General features: G+C 56.5%; 1 protein-coding gene across 2 annotated transcripts in view; it reads right to left on the reverse strand.

Moving 5' to 3' along the window:
* Window positions 1-2,669: 2,669 nt before the first annotated feature.
* Window positions 2,670-21,884, reverse strand: part of BICD2 (BICD cargo adaptor 2) — a 45,102-nt gene continuing 25,887 nt past the window's right edge. The window contains exons 2-8 of one of the 2 annotated variants that reach the window (XM_025931542.2): window positions 16,923-17,135; window positions 10,676-10,828; window positions 9,546-9,980; window positions 8,030-9,037; window positions 7,754-7,905; window positions 6,446-6,656; window positions 2,670-4,772 (exon numbers count right to left, since the gene is read on the reverse strand). In XM_025931542.2, the coding sequence (XP_025787327.1) occupies window positions 4,767-4,772; window positions 6,446-6,656; window positions 7,754-7,905; window positions 8,030-9,037; window positions 9,546-9,980; window positions 10,676-10,828; window positions 16,923-17,135 (2,178 nt within the window). In that variant the 3' untranslated portion in view covers window positions 2,670-4,766. Of the gene's footprint in view, window positions 6,657-7,753; window positions 7,906-8,029; window positions 9,038-9,545; window positions 9,981-10,675; window positions 10,829-16,922; window positions 17,136-21,884 lie in introns of both variants that reach the window. The other variant, XM_025931541.2, reaches the window with a different exon arrangement.

Raw genomic sequence — 21,884 nt, forward strand, 5'->3', positions numbered from 1 at the left:
CTTGGTCTATTTTGGGGCTCTTTCGTTTGGTGCACATTTAATTGTTCTATCTTCTTGGTGAATTAACTCTTTTATCATTATATGTCCTTCCTTCACTGTCCCTCATAACAATTTTTGTCTTAAAGTCTATTCTGTCTGATACTAGAACAGCCATTCCTGTTCTCTTGTGGCTGTTTTTATGGAATATTTTTTGCCATTCTTTTACATTCAACTGATATATATACCTACATCTAAAGCAAGTCACGTATGAACGCACAGCTCAATCACGGTGTGGGAAATCAATGCGGTTCGGTAAGTAAATTTATCCCAGCTCTGGCTGTCTAGTGTATGCTTCCATTTTGTAAAGTACAGAAATACACACAAGCAGCCTGTACGAGTCGGGGTTACCCTGGGAGGAAGAGCGGGAGCAGAGTGCACGAACGCCCTGCAGGACTGCCCTCATCCACTTCTTGTGAGGGTGGTGGGTGTGAGTGTGCAGTGTGCAGAACTCCAGTCAGCGGACACTTGTGTGCAGTCTCCTATATGGTGTGCTATCCTTAACACTTTTGGGTAAATAAAACAAATCTTAATTCCCTACTTGAGAGTGAGATGAACAAAAGGAATGTGTGTGTGTGTGTGTGTGTGTGTGTGTGTGTGTGTGTGTGCGCGCGTGCACGGGAGACACAGAGAGAGACAGAGAGAGGCAGAGAGAGAGAGATTCTATTGCTCTCTCCTCCCAGGAGGCCCAGGACAAGGTGTGGTCATGGTATCCACGCAGACCTTTTCTGTGGGGTGAGGTACTGCAGCACTGCCTTGTCCTGCTTAGGAGAAGCTCCATGTGCATGGTCCCCACCTTAGGGACCTGGGTTTACAAAAGCAGGCTCAGGAATGAATGAGGTGAACTCACAAGAGCCAGCGTGCTTGGCCACAAGAAGTTTGCCAAAATGGTAACACAGAGCCCTTCCAGCTCCGCTGTTTGGACACGGCTGAAAGGTGAACACGTTCTCAGGAAAATCTGATGGCAGCCCATCCCTGCCGAGATCCCATGCCAGGTGACATCAGAGTGCAGGTACCTCTGTTGTCCCAGCAGGCTCCCATGCTGGCAGACAGCAGTACCCCCATTATTGTCTGCTTCAAAAGGCAGCCCTGGCGGGGAAGGTAGCCAGGGAACTTTGTAGTTGCTGGTTACACATCTGTGTTCACTGTGTGCACACCCGGAATGTACGTTAGGATGAATACACTTTCCTAAATGCAAATTACACTTTAGTTAAAAGCTGACTTAAACTCACACTCCTACCGGACAAAGGACCAGCCCCATGGCCTGGCATCCCAGACCTTGGTGATAATGACAATGTCAGCAAGAACCGTTTACCACGTCATCTGCTGGGCACCTTCTGTATGCGAGTTACCCAGGGCTTGATGAAATTTCACAACAACCTCTGAGCCAAGAACTATCATCCTTATCCTACAGTGGGGAAACTGAGGCTCAGAGAGAAGTCAGTCAGGGTAAGTGAGCCACTGAAGGGGGGCAATTCAGCCAAAGGTCTGTCTTTAAGCTGGCACTGTCGTTTCCAGCTCTGGTAACCTGCCAGATGTTGGGGTAAAAACCACTGCAGGGAAACAGACAAGGTGGTGGGAATAAGGGACATTCCCCCTTGGAAGGGAAGGCTGAGCGGGAGGCCTTTCAGGGCCAACTGACCCCCCACTCCCCCTCAGGAGGCTGCCACTCCACCCCTGAAAGAATCCAGAGCACATAGGGGGAGCGGTGGGGGGTGGGGGGAGAAAGCCTCAGCATCTGTGCCTGTGAGTCAAATACCCCAGTGGACAGGACTGGGCCAGGGCCACAGCAGGCCTCGCACATGGTAGCAGCCAAGGGCTGGGTGACACCTGCCCCGCCCAGCCCACCGCCAGCACACGCCCTCCTCCAGGTCTGTCGGGGCTGTCTTTCCCCCCTGCTCCCGGAGCCTGGTGGGGCAGCATGAGCCAGCAGGGGAGGTGGAGTTCTTCTAGCTACCGACTCAGAAAAACAGGGCTCTTTTGAAAGAGGTTTCAAGTTGGACACGGGTTCAGGCAGCCGCTACGCATGCCAGCCACGGATCATGAGAGGAAGCGGCCTTGCAGCAGCCACAGGGCCAGGGGAGACCCCGGGGGGAGGGAGACCCTGGCCTCAGACAGCCCTGAGGTCCGGGCAGCTCCTTGGGTCCGACTGAGGCTGTCAGAAGGACAGCGCCAGAGCGTGCCCAGGGCTTCCCGCCCCCTCAGCCAGGATTTGCCCCTCTGCTCACACCAGGACGGGCCCAGCACGCCTCAGACATTCCTGCAGGTGCACGTGGCTTTGCGCTGACAAACAGGTCACTCTCGTTGCATCTACTCATCCCTAAGTTCACGGAGCAAGAGTCAGGGCAGAAGGACCCCACACGATCCAAACCTCTGCCTCTTGGGGAGGACGGCACGACGGCCACGTGCTCTCCCTGCCATGACGCTGGGTAGTCGTGACAGTTGCTCACTGCCAGAGGCACCCCGCGCCTCCCCACCTCCCCACGCCTCCTGAAACAGGTCCCAGGCTGCCTCCAGTTCCTACCGCTAGGGTTACTGACCGGCTGGTCTCATTTCAGGTCCTGGAATTACGATGCATTGCTGGACCCGCATTCATCTGAAGGAGGGGGCAGAGCAGCCACACGGAACAAGTCTTGTGCTTTTTATTATTCTTTATTTATTGGTCCTACCACGTGACCCTTACCAGGCCCATGTTCCTATGTGCACTGGCTTTGCAGACATTTGCACCAGACGCCCGTGTCCCAAGTCGAGACTGACCGTTCCTTCCTACTCCTTTTCCAGGCTCTTCCTCACTTTCTCAGAATTAGAATGCGTTTTTGTTTGTTTGTTTGTTTGTTTGTTTGGGTCTGTGTAAAGGTTCCTTGGCAGGAGAACATGCATATGATCTTAAAATAAAGACAACATTCTGACACTAAGGTAATGCACAGAAAAAAATACAGTACTCAGACATCATTGCAAATAAATACCCCATACAGGTGAAGTTATTGTAAATGTAACATTATTTCTTATGGACCGACACTGTAATAGAAGGTAAAAATAGGGGTCCCTACAACTAGGAAGAAGAAATGCTTATTCCAGGAAACAGAATTCTTTGACCCTTGCTACTTATATATTATTATAATTTGTCCTTTATTTTGGAGAAGAGAGGACACTTTCTTCTTCTGTGAGTACCAATTTTACCGTATACACAGCCTCACCCAGCAAACCCGACGGGACGCAGCCCTGGACTGCTGAGGGGCTTCACCGAGTTCTGTTTCCTGAAATTAACAGCGATTAGTTACACCAAGCAAGAGAATACAGAACGTCTCTTCCTCACATTTGCAAAGAATACTACGGCTAGCCCTCACCCCTGCACGAGGCCGACAGCCGGCGCCCCTGCCGCCCGCTCTTCACAAACATGGCGTGTCGTCCACACCGCTGGCTTAGCTTGTCCCTCAAGTCCATTTGGTTCCCAAAGCACACTCGAGGTGTGTGTTCACTTTCCTTTTCTCAGCCCCTGAATTTGCAAGGATCTGCACAGTAAAGAATCACTGACTAACAGAATTTTGCACAATCGCTGTTTTCTTTCCCTCGATGAAGATGCCCAGGTTCAGGTATGAAGGTGCGCACCCGTTCACACCTACCGGTCCACACTGGCCTTCAACATTCCCAACTAGCTCCTCACTGTCCATTTTAGAGCACGAACTGCGCTGGGACACCTCCCTTAACTGATGAAGGCACTACTGGCAATGATTACTAACAAAAAGGCGTTGAGACAGAACACCCTAGAAACCGACGGCTGTAGGATTTTCTAAGTGTGCCACAATCTGGCACAACAACCAGAGTAACAAAACAATTCCAATTTGGAATTTCACTGGTACAGTTGTATAAAATTCTGTTAATCAGTCATGCTTCACAATGTCCTAAAACCCAGAAGATTCTGGAATTTGTAGGTAATACTACTCATTCAATAATTTATCTTTTTGTTTTCAAGTGCCTATTGCTGTTTAACCAGAGCAAAGGTCAAGTTTTCTTCTTGTTACATTGAACTATTCCTAAGAATAATAATAATACAATATGAAAAACCCCAGAATTGGAATACCCTGGATTTCTTAATGAACATGGCATTTAAAATCTGTAATTTCAAACATGAACCATAATGCCGCATAACCTAAAAGGCTGCTGAACCACAGCGTGGCTACGACTGGCCGAGCTCCTTGCCGGGTCGAGGCCTTCACCTAAACAGTCTAGAGCTACACGCTGGGGAAACACGTCCGTGCCACGTGCTGACACCAGATCAACACGGCGGGAGCTAAGACGGAGCGCTACAGGACCACGAGACAGACCACGGCATCTGAGACCGTCTCTATGGGAGGGATTAAGGAAGCAAATATAATAATATCAAAATATCAAAAGTGCACAGGTTGATGGGATATAAAAGGGCATCTGTAACAGGGAGACCCCGGTGTTGAGCGTTTCTAGCGGGTTCTAAGCGAGCCTGATGGCCGCTGTCCGAGCAGGTTCTTCAGCACCGTACAGGCAAGCAGCTGGCGGCATTCTCAACATTAAAGCTTTATGTCCTCTGCCATTAAACACTCAGGGAATGCTAACTTGGAAAGAACTGCAGTGGCATATCCAAACAGGTTTCTAAGTGGACTTTTAGGCTGCCCTTCCTTCCTCTGCGTGGGCCCGCGGGAGGGGGAAGGGCTGCAGTGTGACAGGGCCGCGGCCGAGTCCTCCCGGCAGCTACTCTACAGCTGAAAACGGGAGAAAACAAGACAGCGTTAGAACCGGCACCGGCCCGACCACCGAAGCTCTGGCCGGGCGAGGACGTGGTGCGTTAGTCGGCAGCAGACGCGGAGAAGACCTGCGTGGGTTAGGGGGGCCGTGCCTTGTATGGACAAGAAGCTGCGTGCCAGGCTCGGCGGAGGGAAGAAGCGACGTGCGGGGCCAGCGGGCAGCCAGGCCCCTGGAAGACCCCTCCTCGGGCGGGAGGGGGCCTCGAGACCCAACATCCCGTCAGCAGAGCGGCCCGACCCCTGTCTTCCTGCTCCGGCCGTTGGCCAAACCCAAGGTGGTCCACGCAGCACCTGGAGTCTGCTGGGGATGGGGGGAGGGGCGGGAGCTGTGTGAGGGCAGCGCAGATGCTCCCCGGGGCCATGGAGAGACGAGGCAAGAAGCCCTTCGGGGAGAAGACTGCTGCAGCCTCGCGTCACGCAGCCCCCACTGGGCGACAGGGGTAAATACTGAGAAGTCCTGCTCCCAAATGTGGGAACTCGCGTGGCATGATGCCAAACACCGGGAGCAGAGAGCCCTGCAGCTGCTCACCTGCCACTACCTCCGCGGCCGCACGGCTGGGGCAGGCCACGCACCCGCTGCGGGGTCCCAAACGGGCCTGGGCCCAGGCGGGGTGCCCTTCCCACATGGGGCTGGGCTCTGGCTACAGACGTGGGAGCCCCTCATTTTAGAGCCCTGTGATTGGGATCTGATCGCGAGCAGAGAATGGAAAACCCACCCCGGAGGCTGGGGAACCAACCCCTAAGTATAAACGGACGGGCTCCCTGTGAGGACAGAGTCTGGCCAGGCACTTAAGAAGTTTTTCTCTCGGAAAAAAAAGACAAACCCCAGGCCTGGGACCTGCCGATGTGTCACCTCACAGGCCACCAGACAGGCGTGCAGATCTCAGAGAGGCTGAGCCTGCTGAGCCCTGGTGTCAGGTGTGGCGGGCGTGTCTGAGCCACGTGAGCACGAGCGGGAGGGCCCCCCACCCACAGGCGCCTGGGCTGGAGGACGCGGGGCTGCAGGACGCGGGGCTGCGGGAGGGAATTCTGTTCTCGTGACCCAAATACGACGTGCAGTGAGATGCCGCACAAACTACGAAGGAATCGTCTCTGTAAACTGTGCCAAGCCACGCGCGTCGGCTGAGGCCGTGCCTCGTACTTGGGCCAGAACCTCGAACTGCTGCCGGTCCCGGCGTCGCCGCGCATTAGACACGTGCGGGGAACATGCAAGTTTCAACTCCGGCTCTGTCCCCCTCCCCCTGCAGGAGCCGACGGCGCACAGGCCCTGGGAAGCCACGTTTTTGCAAGGACACCCCCCTCCCGCCACCGAGAGAGTAGCTGCTATGAAGGGCGGTCCCGAGGGGTGAGAACAGACACCAAGCTCACAGGGTCCAGGTGGAAGAGCACGCCGCCTCGGCCAAATCCTTCCCTCTGCGCATTAGTCACGGTTAAGACCAGCCTAGCACCGCAGTCCCGCTGCTGCTGGGTTAGTGGAGGAGAAGCGGACGGGTGGCGTGCGGCAGGGTAGCGGCAGCTGCGGCCCCGTGGCCCTAATCGCAGTAAATGTTATACTTCTCGCCGCAGAGCACCTGGGTGGCGAGCCCGGCACCCTCGGCCCTGTCGCTGGCGCAGGCGCAGGTGTGACTTACGCTCGGGGTGCCCGGCTTGGCCTTGGAGGCGGCCTTGGCGCGGCCCCGCCGGGTCTGCTCGTGGTCCAGCTCGAGCAGTTCCAGCCGCTGGGTCAGCGCCAGCTTCTGCTGGATGGCCATGCGCAGCAGAGAGTTGAGCGTCTTCTTCTCGTCCTCGGCGGCTGCCAGCTGCCGCTGCATCTCATCCAGCTGCGTGATGTACTCGTCACACCTGTGGGGGCGCCAGAGGCAAGAGCGTGGCTGCGGACCCGCACGGAGGGCCTGGCGGGGCGGGCGGGCAGGAACAGACTATGCCCTCAGCGATTCCGCTTTCTCTGGGAAGGGCTCCCAAGCTGGTTTTCTCTAAGGGAGGTGGCCAGGGCATCCAGCCCTCACGGGCAGGACTTGGCATGTTCCCGGATCAGTGCATGCACACAGTAAGTGCTTAGTAAACCACCTAATGGCAACCAGAGTCTGTGAGAGGCACGTATGGACGCACCCCTGTGCGTCCTCTGCTTCACTGGGACATGTGCCCCTCTCCTCATGGAGCTGGGAGAGAGAAACACCCACTCCAGGTCTGTCCCTGAGGGAGGCAGCGCTGGGCACACCTGCCCCTCACCCCCATCCGCCATGTTCCTCCCGCTCCAGGGAGTGAGTTTGTGACCTCGGCTGCATTGGAGAATTCAGCCAAGTTCTTAAACAAAACAGGTTGCAGAAGTGGGGTTTCCAGACACCCACGTGCAGAGAAACTGGTGGTGAGGTCTTTCCCAAGCTCCACCCAGGAGGAGAGGGAGCCCCTAGCGAAGCCTAGAGTCTTCTCTCCTGGTCTTTGCCCCTCTTCTCCTACACGGAGGAGCAGGAGCCCTGATCCAGTTTCTAACCCCATCTAACCCACAGCCTCAGCCTCCCCAGCCTCAAGAAGGCCCTGCCCTGGGTGTCTGCCCAACACCAGCCAGCAGATGGCATTGTGCCCCCTGGCTGGTGGAAACCCCCGAACCCAGGCCCCCAAGAAGCCCCCAGCAATGACTTCCAGGCGGAGGCATCTGGGCACAGGCGTCCACAGCTGGCTGCCCTCCCAAGCCCAATCCCCGACTGGCAGGTCAGATGGGGCACCCCGGGACCCCGCCCCCCGCCTTGCAGGGAACCGTCCCTGTGAATCCACACACTTTTCAGGGAGTCAGGGGGCTAACTCCTTGTCTGTGAGCCCGTGCCCCCTTCACACCTCGCGCCTCCAGCCCGCCCACTGGGACCTGGCCTCTTGGCCTCCTCGTCTTGCATGTAAACCAAGGACAACGCTGGCCCTGCAGCCACGGGAGCAGCGGGCGTTACCTGGTGGCAAACATGGCCCGCAGCGAGGAGAAGGTGGCCGCGTCCTCCTTGAGGGCCTTCAGCTCGTTACGCAGCTTCATCATGGTCTCGGTCACCATGGCCTTCTCATTCTCGTACTTGCTCTTCAGGTTGGCCAGGGCCACCTCGGCCGTCTGCGGATCACACACAAAGGGCACACAGTTGAGGAACGCGGGCAGGGGTCCGCCTGCCTCGGGGAGTCACGCTGGGGGCCCCAGGAGGGAGGAGCCCCGCCTGCCCTGCCCAATGGCCCCGCACCTGCTTGTTGGCCTTGAGGACCGTGCGCAGCGTGGTGATCTGCTCCCGCTTGGTGCTCAGCAGAGACTTCAACTTGAGGATCTCCTCCATGAGTGCCTCCCGGTCCTTATCCGAGGCAGGGCCCAGCTCCTGGGAGGCCAGGCGCTGCCGCGACAGCTCCGTGGTGCGGTCCACGGCTGCCTGCAGGTGCCTGATCTGGTCGCGGATGATGGCGATCAGGTTGTAGATGTTCATGGGCTCCCGGCGTGGGTCACTCAGGGGCGAGGGCAGGGAAGGGCTGGGCGAAGGGCTGCTGTCCCCGGCCCCAGCCTCCGCGGCCGGCGGTCCTTTGGGCAGGACAGGCGAGCGGCGCTCGCGGGCCTCAGGGCTGCCGTGGCCGGCGCCAGCTGCGCCCTCTCGGTAGTAGTCCAGCACGACGCGGGTGGGTGTCTCGTTGTTGCACATGCACACGTGGTGGTAGAGGTTGGCCAGCTCCTCGCTGAAGGTCACCAGCTCGTCCTGGGCCACGCTCAGGCTGCCCTGCGTCTCACCCGCAACATCACTCACCTTCTTCAGCTCCGCCTGCAGCCGGGCCAGCAGCTCGCGGTCCTGGCGGCCGGCCTTCTCCAGCAGGGAGACCTTCTCGGTGAGCGCCTGGCTCTCGGCCTCATGCTGGCCCTTCTCCTCCGCGTGCCGGGCCTCGCCAGCCTCATGTGCACTGCGCAGGGCTTTCAGCTGCTCTCGGAGCTCAGTGGCCTCTGCCAGGGCCGCGCGGTACTTGCAAGCCAGGATCTCAGGGCCGTTGATGTCCACCTCATAGTAGTCACCATCCTCATGGCTGTCCCGCTCCTTCTCGCTGTCCAGGGCCGTCCGCCGTTCCTTGCCGGCCTGCAGGCGCCGCAGGGCACTGAGGTTCTCCGTGAGGCGGCTCACCTCCTCGTGTTGCTCCGACAGGGCGCCCCGCGCCTGCTCCAGCTGCTTCTGTGTGTCCTGCAGTGTCGTCAGCAGGCCCATCTTCTCCCGCTCCAGCTGCAAAAGCACAGGAGGCCCGTCACCAGCCCGCAGGGGCCACACACTCGCAGGACCCCGCCCGCGCCACCGCTGTCACCCTGCAGGTCTGTTAACACGTGCCTTGGGCGTGGCACGTCCACAGAGGCTGCCCAGAGGCTGCCCAGAGGCTGGGGGGCCCCTCCATGGAGATGCGAGGACAAGGGGACAGGTGAGGTGCGGGGGTGGGGGGATTCTGTTCCGTGAAGAGCAGGAAACCCTGAGGTGACTCATCCACAGGACACAGTGCGGGAGCCCACGCGGGGCACCACGAGGGGGCGCAAGGAAAACTGGTGACCAGGGGCCTACTGCTCCAGCACCTCCCCCGCAGCACCGCAGACCCACTTGCGGCAACAACACAGACTTTACAGGAAACACAAATGAGAGGACGGGGGGCAGGACTGGAGGTGGGCAGGACTGGAGGTGGGGACGGCACGCGTGGCCCCAGGGACCCGAGCAGCCCCGAGGACCCTGAGGGCCGCACCCGCACCTGCACCAGCTGCTGCTTCAGCTTCTGGATCTCGGAGATGTTGAGCTCGCTGAGGAGGTCGGACACCAGGCTGGGGGAGGGCGGGGCGAGACCGTCCTTGGAGGGCGTGGAGGTTCTGTTGTCGAGCGGCAGCTTGGCCAGGCCGCCGTGCTCGAAGCCGTTGGCCAGAGCCTCAGCGTCGTCGCCAAGCTTGAGGCCGTCCAGGGAGACGTGCAGGTGGCTGGTGTAGAGGGAGTCGTTGATGCTCATGTAGTGGGACAGCTCCTTGCGCAGACTGAGCTTCTGCTCGCGCTCTGTCTTCAGCGTCTCCAGCGCCTCCTCCAGCTGCCGCTCCGAGATCTCCTTGAGCCTGATGGCGTCCTCCAGCTGGCTGTTGAGGTACTCGGTCTCCTCCTCCAGACGCTTGATCTCGTGCTTGAGGCCCTCGAACTCCACCTGGAAAAAAGGAGCACTCTCCTGTGCCTGAGCGACGGGGGCTCCGCGGCAGGGGATGGGGTGCTGGGGAGGGAGGTGGTCTGGGCACGAGGTGCACAGGAACATCAGCCCACACCCGGGACACTTGTGCACGTGCAAAGTGCGCTGCTCACTCGGCCGGAGACACTACGGAAATCAGAATGCACACATCCCTGCCGCAAATGTGTCCAGTTACTTAAAATGCTACCAGGTGTACCCTGGCTTTAAATCTTATAAAACTGGGGGTGCCTGGGCAGCTCAGTAGGTTGGGCATCTGACTCTTGACTTCAGCTCAGGTCATGATCCCCAGGTTGTGGGGATCAAGCCCCACACTGGCTCTGTGCCAAGCCCGGAGCCTGCGTAAGATTCTCTCTCAAAATAAAAAATCAAAGGTAAGTAAATTCTACACAGCTACTTAATTAACATTAAATATTTTAAGAAATATAAAACACATACCTACATGTGTGCTATGACCATCACTCCTAATTGTATCTCAGGTCACAGGTACAGGCGCCCTGCGTCTCGGGGGGCAACCAGCCCTACAGGCAGAGCTGAGTTCTCTGGTCTAGGAGAGGCCGGGCCCTGGCTGCACCTCCATCCCCGGCAGTGTGCTGTGCAGCCCTGGGCTCGGCTGTGGGAAGGAGGCAGGGCAGCACCCTGGGAGCACGGACACTTGCCTGGTTCTGCCTGAGCACGGACACCTGCTTCTGCAGGCTGATGTTCTCCTCCTCCAGCTCCGAGTAGTCCTGCAGCAGACGGGCCTCTCGGAACTTGTACTCCTTGATATCATCCCGCAGCCGGCCACGCTGGGTCTCCACGTTCTGGTTGATCTGCCGAGAAGGAGTGGGGTGTGGGCAGCCGACCACGGGCAGTGTGCTCTGGGGTGCACAGTAATGGGTCTCAGCCTGATCTGACCCCTGGTGTCCTCATCTGTAAAATGGCTAAAAGCAGTTCCTTCCCTCACAGGCTGCAGCTACTTAAACAGCTCAGCACACCTGGCCCAGCGATGCCTCCTCGGCACCCTGATCCCAGAGAAACAAAAACAGGTCCACACAAAAACTTGTGCCCAAGTGTTCAGGCAGCATTATTCACAGCAACCAAATATGGAAACATCCCAAAAGCTCACCAACCGATGAGCAAATAAACAATATGTGGTCCAATCACACAAGGGGATGTCATTCAGCTATAACACGGGCTGCGGTGAACCCTGAACCACCACGAGGTGGTGTTCCCACTGTGTGATTCCCACACACGGGACATGGGCAGAGCAGGCTAATCCACAGAGAGAGAGGAGGCAGGAAGTGGGGTGGGAGGGGTAGGGAGTACCTGGAGGGGCTTCCCTCTGGAGTGATGGAAAATTCAGGGATGGATCTGGGACGGTGCATGAATCTGTGTGCACACTGAGCGGGTGAGCCGTCAGGGATGTGGATTATGTCACACATCCTTGAGGGTGCAGGTATCACGCGGAGAAAGTGGCCGACACAGACCTGTGCGCACTGCGCGACCGAGACTCAGGATTTCCCAACCTGCCACCACCAGGCGCTGGGCCCCTCGACCTCAGTCCTTCCGACATTCCGGCCGTCCTGGGTGTTACAGGAGGTTCAGCAGCCCCCTGCCTGCTGGAGGCAGCTCCATCCCGCCCTGAGGCAACTGAAACCATTGCAGACACAGCCAGTACCCCCTCGGGGTAGGGCTGACCCTACAACAAACCCTGTTTCCCACCCGCCCTGTTTCCAGGCTCCAGGTGGCATCTGGTGCCCCCAGGCCAGGCCAGCCCACCAGGGTCCTCCGGCAGAAACGCCGACGCCTCCCAGACCCCCTTCTTCTGCCCTCTCCCCTGACACACGGCCTCTCCACTGGTGCCAGGCCTTCTCGTGATCACATCCATGCTTTGCAGACAAGATTCCAAGATTCCGTGCAGGGAAAACCAGTACAATAATGCTGCACTGGGAAAATGAAATAGGACCAGGAAGAAAAACATGAGAGCAACAGGAGGAGGGAGTTGTTCTACACAAGCACTCCTGACAATGTCACTACCAGAGTCTCCAGCAAAGTGACCCAAGGAGGTGGCCAAAAGCTGACACCAGAAGACACAGACACCAAGTTACAGACTGGCGGAAAATCAAGGCCCACCCAGAGAGCAAAACTCCTGTTAAACAGGAAAAAATAAGTAAAATAACACAGGAGGAGTGGCGACAAGACGAAACACAGTTACTCCCATTTATCCGGAGGGGCAGCTGGAAACGCCTAACGACACTGCACTCGGTCCTCAGTGCGGGCCGCTTCCCGCCACGGTCGGTGTCAGAGCCAACTTGGTGCAGCATCGGGCCCAATGCCAGTCTAGCTGCCACCATGCTGACTGCACGGGTGAGAGTGACATGTGACTTAGCAGAGCACCCTCCATCGTGCCGTGGGCCTCATCCAATTAGCCAGAAGTCATAAAGAACAGACCAGAATTCTCAGGAAGGAGGAATTCTGCCTCCAGATCCCTTCAGACTCCAGCTGTTCCCCAGGTCTCCAGCCTTTGGCCCACCCTGCAGATTCTGGACCCACGCGCCCCCACAATCACAAGAGCCAATTCCTGACACTAACTCTCTCACTCACACACACAGTGTCTCTGGGTCTATTGCTCTGGACAGTCCTCACCACCAACACGATGACGGATCTGTAAGAACTGGGACTGTGTGCTCACCACTGCCGCGCGGCCACAGCAGGCTGGTTCTTCCCAACTGCGGCTCGGCCCACCCTGGCCCGATGCACCTGCAGGGAGCACCGGTCCACTCTGCACAGAGGACACAGGAGGGGAGATGGGGGGTTGGCCCTGAGAGGGACAGAAAGAGGAGGTGCTGCCTGCCAGGGGCCCCCCCAGGCCCTCCGCACCCCAGAACCTGAGCACCAGGCAGCACTACTGAGGTGAAGCTGCACACGGCCTCTGTCCTTCATTGAAAGTTAACTGTCATCCTGTAAGACCACCCTTGGAAAGTGCACACCTCAGCGGCTTTAGTTTGCTCCGTGTTCACGGCTACCCAGACCCAGAGCACTTCCTCACTTTCCGTGAAGGACAAGAAGTGCTTGCTCATCCGTCCACTGGAAGCGCCTCGCTCTCTGTCCTAAGTCACTTTGTTTGGGTGCAGGAGTTGCTCTAATATGTGTGGCACAGCCTGGCACAGCCACCTGGGGTGGAAGCCCTGGCCTGAAACCGGCCAGCTACCCGCAGGTTTGTACGGCAAGACCAACAGGCTGGAAGGCCGACCAGATTGCAGAAACAGAAGCAAGGGGCATGGCCCCCCCACGGCCAGGGCCAACTCGGCCTTCCCAACCCAGAGTGACGCGTCTGTGGTGCGGCCCACCTGGGTGCCCAGGAGTCACATCCCACCCTACTCTGTCGCCAGGAACTATGATACAGCCTCCACTCATAAGCACCGGGGCCGACGAAGAGCACACGGGCCCCGTGGGCAGCCAGGTAAGGCGCGCGCAGCCCACAAGCTGGCCCAGACGCCAGGTGGCAGGTGAGGGCGCCGCGTGCTGATGCTGCAGGAACCCAACACCTCACTCTGGTTCCCACACAGACAGGGCACCTCCGCCTGGCCCACACCCGACTCCAAGGCTCAAACAAGCTCCAACTGGCCACCACACAGTGTGGTTTTCCCCAAAGTCAGCATCTTCTCCCAAGGAGCCTGTCAACAGCGGCCCTGATGACGGGCACAAGGTGCAGACACGTGGCCCCAACAGGGTGCAGCCCAAGTGGACAAGGTGGGGCACACGAGGACCCCCCAGACCTCAGCTTCCTCGTCGGCAAAACAGGTGTGACAACGGGGCTGGCCTTCGAGCCCCCAGCCCATCTACCCAACATGCTCACACCTCAGCCCCCAGCTGCCCTGAGGAGAGTGTGGGAGCAGACACTGCCCTTCAGTGAGGACAGTGCGCAAGGGCCCATGGAGGGCAGGCACGTGGGACTCACTCCAGTGAGATGGCGGTCCTCATGTGGACAGAGAAGCACCTTCGTCCTTCCAGCCAGGCCTCTGCCCACCCTCCCTGTCCACCCCAAGAGGGAGGGAGGCTCCCCAGGTGGATGTATGTGGGGCGAGGGTGGGGGGACAGACGTGCCTGGAAGGTTCTAGACCAGGGGTGACACTCTAGGTCTGGGTGATGGGGGAGGAGGAGGAGCAAGGAGACAGAGACAGGAAGGAGCATCGGGAGAGGGACCCCAGGGACCAGCCTCACTCGGGTGCTTATGACAGCCAGACAGAGGGACACAAAGTGGTCCCACGGGTGGGGGCTCTCTCCTCCTGGCCCTCCACTGTACCTCCCACTGCCCTTCTCCCAGGGGTTCCTAGGGAGGTGCTGAGCGATGACCCAGCTGGACCCACTGTCTCAAGGCAGGCACTGAAGCCGGTCTGACCAGAGTCCTGGGATGGGCCAAGCAATGTGGCTTCTGCAGGGATGGGGCTGGTTCCAAAGCTCTGTTGTACACGTGGCAGTTGAGAGACCCACGGGACTAGATACCTTAGTGGAACTAACTGTATATAATACACTAGAACTGGGTTCCTAGGAAGCCATGCCCACAGCTGCAGCCACCAGAAGAGCTGGCCCTGGGGAGGCAGGACGGGGCACGGCAGGTGCGCCTGCCTGGGCCCAGGAGGCACCTTCTCCTGGCTGTGCAGGGATCCCCAAAGTGCCTGGGCAGGTAAGGGTTTTCCTGTGAGACTGCAGAGGCCAGGGGAGGAGTGTTCACCGTGTGTGTGTGTGTGTGTGTGTGTGGTGTGTGTGTGTGTGTGGTGTGTGTGTGTGTGTGTGTGTGTGTGTGTGTGTGTGTGTGTGGTGGGGGGGAAGGGCGCCACCCCAGGGGCCAGTTGGGTCCAGCCCTGCTGCCCAGGAGGAATGTGCACTTCCCCATGGAGTCCAGTCCCTCATCCCGTGTGAGGCTCCACCCCTGCTGCCTCCTCCACATGCCCACGTCCCCTGCTCCGCCTCCAGGCTGTCTTCCATCCCCTGGTTTGGACCAGGTGTCCTCCCACCTCAGCACCCCTCCCTCCCACCCCATGCTGAAGAGTCCACCCGGCACCTGGCGAGGCTGCTCTTGACCCACCGCCCATCTCAGCTCATGACCAATGCCTGGCCTCCTTCCAGCAGGCTCCTGGCAGCCTGGACACCGCCACAGCAATCAAGCCCTTTTGGCTCCCACCCTGGGTGGCGGGGGTGGCGGGCACAGAATTCTGCTGGGACATCTCTGTCATTTACTCCTGGGCCCAGACACACAGGGTCCACCAAGGCAGCAAGGACAGGGCCCACCAGGACAAAAAGACCACCTGAGCAGACGATGCTGACTCCTCTCCGACCCAGTCCTGCTTCTCAAGGGCAGCCCCCACCCCCTCCCCAGGGCAAATCTCTGGAAGGCCTCAGTGGGCACACAACCTGACTCTGCCTCCAGCCAACTGTGGCCACGCCCGGCTCCCTGGGACTCTGCCTCTCCATCTGTAAGATGGGGCTCAAGATCATGGCCCAGGACAGAAGCTGGTTGGGCCTGTCCACACACTGTGCAGAGGTCAGAGGTCAGCACCCTAAAGCTGCCAGCCTGGTGACCCTGCTCCTTGCTTTCCCCACCTGTGAGATGAGGGAAGTATCTGGATGCCCACAGAGTCACTGAGAGAATGAGTTCTGGGGCAGCTGGAACCATCCCATGTGCGGAGTACGTCTGTTATACAGGTCACACGATAGTGGCCCCTGGACCCGCCTGGGAAGCTGGCAAGCCTAGGTGGACACCTAGGCTGACTGTCACAGGGGGGTTTGGTCAGAGGGCACTGTGCAGCTGGCGCATCACTGCACCGGGATGGCGGCAGGACTGGGCACAGGAAGGCCCAGCTATCCTCGTGGCGGGGTGTCTGCCGGGGGACCCTGCACGACCCACACAGCCACATCACACCAAGGCAGGTGCAGGGCGGCACTTAGCAGGGACGCCTGGCGCTGTGTTCTCCTAGTCCAGGAAGCAGCTTGGCACAGCAGCCTGGCAAAGGCCACAAGACCAGGACCAGCAGAAGAGTGATGGAAGCAGGGTACAGAAGGGGCTGGCGGTGGCAGGGATGCTGCCTGGGGGCAGTGGGGACCTGTGGGGCAACAGGCAGGGCCCGGAGAGAAAGAGGCAGCTGTGAGTGTGTGGGTGTGGGGAGGGGCAGGTTTCCTCCCGAGGCCCCACCAAACCTGCTCTCGTGTGGGCCTGGCTGAGCTCATTTCCTGACGCCCAAAGCCAGGAGTCAGCAGGTCACCGGGGCTCTCCTGACAGCCCATGCAGGCCCTTCTGGAAGAGGAAAAGAGCAGCACCAGGCTGGCTGGGTAAGTGCCTGCACTGGCTGTTCTGGGCCAGGGGGCCTGGCCAGCAGTGAGGCCGAGACACCTCGGAGGTCAAATCCACACCCCCAGTGGCCCCTCCTCCCATCCCAAGCAGGGTAATCCGGTGGGAGGAAATGAAATCATGCACTCTGGCTCCACACAGCCGAGGATGGCCCGCCTCCCTGATCCAAGCCAGCCCCCGCCAGGCCCACAGGCCTCGATGACCTCTGACCCCAAACCAGGGGAGGTGACTGCTCCCCACTGCTACCAGGCCCTGAGCTCTGTCCCAAATCTCCGCAGAGTCCCCTCCAAGTCCTGTGGGATCCCGACTGCCCCATACCCTCGACTGTGGAACTCTGTGCTGGCCACCACTCAGAACGGTCTGTCCATCTGGTCACCTGTCACTGCCACCCCCCCCCACCTCGCCCGCCGCCTCCCCGCTCCGGTGAACAGAGGGCAGAGAGTAGGTCTCCCTGTGGCCCAGAGCAAGCAAGGCCCCTTCCCCTCCTGATGAGAACCCAGAGGTCCCAGTCTGGAGGACAGCAGCACAGCCCTCTACCTCCCTGCCCTCCCGTCTCTGCCGGGCTCGCTGGTTACCTCCTTCAGCTCCTGCGCCACGGACGCCAGGCGCTCGCTCTCCGACTGAGTGTTGGTGAGCACGTTCCGCAGCTGCTTCAGCTCCGTCTGCAGCTCCAGCACCTTGCGCACATAGTACTGCTCCTTGGAGGCCGACTCCTGGATCAGACTCTCCTCCCGGCTCTCGCCGTCCGCGGCTACCTTCTTGTGGTTCGTGTGCGCCTGTCCAAATGCCTGCACAGAGACCAGATGCTCATAAAAGGGAGGCCAATGCCAGCTAGCCCTGCAGCCAGACACCCCGGTGTGCACACGCCGGACATCGGGGAAGGACACGATCAGACACAGTGGAAGCTGGACAGGGGCTGCTGGACACCCAAGGGCTACACGGGGCTGCAGGGCTACTGGTCAGGTGGGGACCGGGCAGGGAGGAGCTAGGTGGGGGCTGATGGCCAAGTGGGGCCAGACTAGGGAAGGACCCGGGCCCAGTCGGGGGACTGGCTGGGGGCTCAGTGAGACAAGGTGGGGATGGGAACCCAGCCCCACTCTGTGCAGCAGTCTCCCTCAGAAGTCAGGCTGCTGACCCAGGGGCCAGGCAGAGAGATCCTGCCCTAGGCAGGTCTGGGGTCCACGCAGCGCTGCTCTGCCCTACTCTGACCCCTCTGTTTACCCATCCTGGGAGGGTGGGGCCCAGGCAGAGTGGTGGGACAGGAGCGTGAACCAGGATATTCAGAACCGGTGGACAGACCAGTACGTGTGCCCCAGTTGGGAGACCCCACCTGCCCGCCCAGAGCATGGGTGGAAAGGCAGCTCAAAGTACCAGAGGGGAGAGAACACTGCCATTCCCATCCCCAGACCTAGGCAAGGAGGCTCTGCGCCCAGGCTCAGGGAGGAGCCCCCATGGGTGAGTGCAACCTGCCGTGGCCACAGCTGCGAGGACGTGATCCCTGCGTGTCCTCTCTGGTGGCCCCTTTCCCACTGGCCACCCCATGCAGAATCTTTGCAGGGCTCCTGGCTCGAGGAAGAAAAACAAAATCCATGGAGGGCTGCTGAGGAAGAAGGAAGTTGATGTCTCTGTTTCTTGAGAGAAACGGGGGCATTTTCACTTATTTGCTATTCTATACGAGGTATAGGAATTCTGTCCAAGAAAACAATTGGGGAAATATGTATAAGGAAAAGGGTGTTACTGAGCAAGACCGGTTCTGATCTAAAAACTGAAAATGTAAGAGCTGACAGGGGATGGGCTAGACGAGGGGGGGACTGGTTGGGAGAACAGCTCTCCTTCCAGAGGACGGGGTCTTGCTCATCTGTCCCCAGCCACCAACACAGACTGCTCTGGCAAGAGGCGTGTCTTTTCAAACCAAATCAGCTCAGCTCTGTCCTTTCTGATGCTGTCCTCCTGCAGTCCAGTTCCCGGGAAAGAGGAGACAAATCACAGATTCTTGTCCATCCCGGGTGGACAGGACATGGCCCATCCCGGGTGGCAGTCCCAACCCCCAGCCACACAGCCGTCCTGGGTGTGCCAGAACCTGCCAGGCTTCTCACAGGGCAGGTGCCCTGGAAAGCACCTGGAAAGTCCAGGAAAGAGCTGAGGGGTCTCTCCAACTTCCAGACAAGCCTAAGGGGGTGACCTGGGCAGAACACTCGTGACCCTCAAGCCGGAGCGTGGACATCTCACCAGGCGTTGAAGCGACCTCAGAGGCCGTCCCGAGGCAAGACGGCTACGTGCTATGACACACACAGGCGTGAGCACACTCACGTCCAGGCCTGCCGGCCTTGGCCCAAATGTTCGCCTCTGTCTAGCCCTCACCCTGCCCACGAGCACAGAGGTGGCTTTTCAGAGACAACAGGGCTGGAGGCTTACACCTCCTGCTGAGCTAGTAAGACAGTAACAGGACTGGATCTGGCTCCCATGTGCAAAAGCTACAATAACTGAGATCTTTACGTGACTAAGCAATAATTTTCAAGTCACTGGACATCAGGCAGCGAGACACAGGTGATCTCCATGAACAACGAGGCATGGGACACACAGGAACAACAGCACTATCTCCCAGCTCTGAGAAACTGGCAGCGAGAGGGAAGGGAAACTGGTCCATGGCGATGAGAGTCAGACTGTCGCCTGGCAGACTGATTTCTACAGGCTCAGGAAGCAGACCAAACACTGTGGAGCAGGGACTCAGAAGACGCAGAGGATGGAATTACAAAGCGTGACGTTAAGGGGGCACTGGATGGGATCACCAGCAGAAGATTAGGAAACGTGAATAAACAGCAATGAAACACACAGAAAAAGAAAAACTAAAAAAATAAAGAGCACATGAGTGAGCGGGGGGACAACTTCAAGGAGCTTCACACACTGGCAACTAGAGTCCCCAGGGGACAGAAAGGGGTGAGGATAAAAGTACCTGAAACAAAATAATGGCTGAAAAATTCCCAAATCTGATAGAAACTACAAATCTACAGACAGTAGCAGCCCACTGCCCCTGAGCACAAGCGAAGTGAAAAAAGCTACACCGAAGCACATCACAAAACTCTTCAAAGCTAGCAGTGCAGAGAAAACACTAAAATCACCTGGAGGGAGAAGACGCGCTTCAGCTCATAAAGAAGCACAAGATGACAACAGATTTCTCTGACAAGCTGGGAGATGGAGGAACATCTCGACAGAACAAAACGAAACAAACCTATTAACAAAGAGCTACACCCAGTGGAAACTTCACAAACAGAGGTGAAATGAGACTTCAGACAGACAAGTGCTGAATTTATCACCAGCAGACTTGCATTACAAAGACGTTAAATTAAATCCTTCAGGCAGAAGAAAAACAATTCCAGATGGAAATCTAGATTTAGGAGAAGGAAGTGCAAGTGCCAGAAATGATAAGTCTGGAATAAATACAAAAGGTTTGCCTTATTATTTAAGTCCCTTTAAAAGACCATTAACTGGAGACTCAATGCAACCCCTATCAAGATTCCAATGGCCTTTTTTGCAGAAATGGAAATTCATATGAGATTGCAAGGGGCCCAGAATAGCTAAAACAATACTGAAAACAAAGCAGGAAGACTCAAATTCCCTATTTCAAAACTTAATATAATGCTACAGTGATCAAGAGAGCGTGGTACTGGCATAAGATAGACAACACAGACCAATGGAACAGAAGAGTCCAGAAATGAACCCTCGCATATGTGGTCAATTGATTTTTGACAAATGTACAGAGATAATTCAGTGATGAAAGAATTGTTTTCCAACCAAATGGTGCTGGGACAAATGGACATCCACATGCAAAGAATGAAGCTGAACCCCCACCTCACATCATATACACAATTAACTCAACATGGATCAGAGACCTAAATGTAAGAACTCAAACTACAACTCTCAGAAGAAAAAACAGGGATAAATCTTCATGACCTTGTTGGCAACAGGTTCTTAACCTGTGACACCATAAGCATGAGCAAAAACAACAAAAACCAGATAAATTGGACTTCGTAAAAATTAAAACATTTGTGTATCAAAGAACGCCACCAAGTGAAAAGACAACCTACGTGACAGGAGAAAATACTTTGAAATCTTGTATCTGATAGGCTGTAATGTCTAGAATGTATAAAGAACTCCTGTAACTCAACAATAAGAAGACAAACAACCCAATTTAAAAATGGACAAAGGGTCTGAACAGACATTTCTCCAAAGAAAATAAACAAGCAACCAGCAAGTTCATGAGAAGATGCTTCACGCCAGTAGACATGAGGGAAATGGAGTCAAAACCACAAGGAGATAGCACCTCACACCCACTAGGATAGCTGTAATAATAAAAACAAGGGGATGGGGGGAACAAGTGTTAGCAAAAATATGAAAACATCGGACCCCTCATGCATTGCTGGAGGGAATATAAACTGGTGCGGCTGTGGAAAACAGCCTGGCAGATCCTTGAAAAGTTAAACATGGAGTGCCATATGGTCCCGCAATTCCACTCCTGGGTACAGACCCAAGAAAAATGAAAAATACATCCACACCACAACTTGAACACTAATTTTTGTAATAGCCAAAAAGTGGAAACAACCCAAATGTCCACCAATTGATAAATGGATAAATAAAATGTGGTCTACCTACACAATGAAGTGCTACTTGGTAATAAAAAGAAATGAATTACTGACATGTGGTATAATACACATGGACCTTAAAATATTCTGCTTCATGAAAAAAGCCAGTCACAAAGGACCACATATTGTAGGATTCCCTTTACATGAGATGTCTCAGCGGGCAAATCTATAGAAGACTGCAAGCGGACAGGCAGTCACCCAGGGCTGGGGGTGGGGCTGGGAGGCCAGAGGGGTGATGGCTAAGGTTCCTGGTACCTTTTTGGGCTAGTGAAGATGTTCTAAAATTGGTTTTATATAGATCCACAAGTCTATGAAAACACTAGAAGCCACTGAACTGTACATTTTTAAGTAATCTCTACACCCAACATGGGGCTCAAATCCACAACCCTGAGATCAAGAGTGACAAGGTCCACTGACTGAACCAGCCCAGAGTCCCTGAACTGTACAATTTAAATGAGTTAATTTCATGGTATGTGAATTATACAAATAAATAAAGCTGTTAAAATAAACTTGTTTACAAAAGTTAGAGGCTAGAAAAAGATAAACTATGCTAATAGTCATCAAAAGAAAGCTGGAATGCTCCATTAATATTAGATAAAGTAGATTTCACTGCAAAGAATATTACCAGGAACAGAGGGTCGTTTCACAATAATGAGGTTACTTTTCAAAGAAAACATAATTCCAAATATATACATCTAATAACAGAGCCTCAAAATATATGAAGTAAAAACTGATAGAACTACAAGAATAAACAAATCCTAATTTATAGCTGGAAGACTCCAAGGCTGTCTCTCAGTGATTCACACACTCAGAAGACAGAGCATCGGCATGGACACAGAAGACACAGACAACACTACGGACTAGCCTGACCCAATGGACGTGTGTGGGACCCCACCC

Source organism: Puma concolor, chromosome D4, assembly GCF_028749965.1.
Source record: "Puma concolor isolate L17-30 chromosome D4, mPumCon1.1.hap2, whole genome shotgun sequence".
Lineage (NCBI taxonomy): Eukaryota > Metazoa > Chordata > Mammalia > Carnivora > Felidae > Puma > Puma concolor.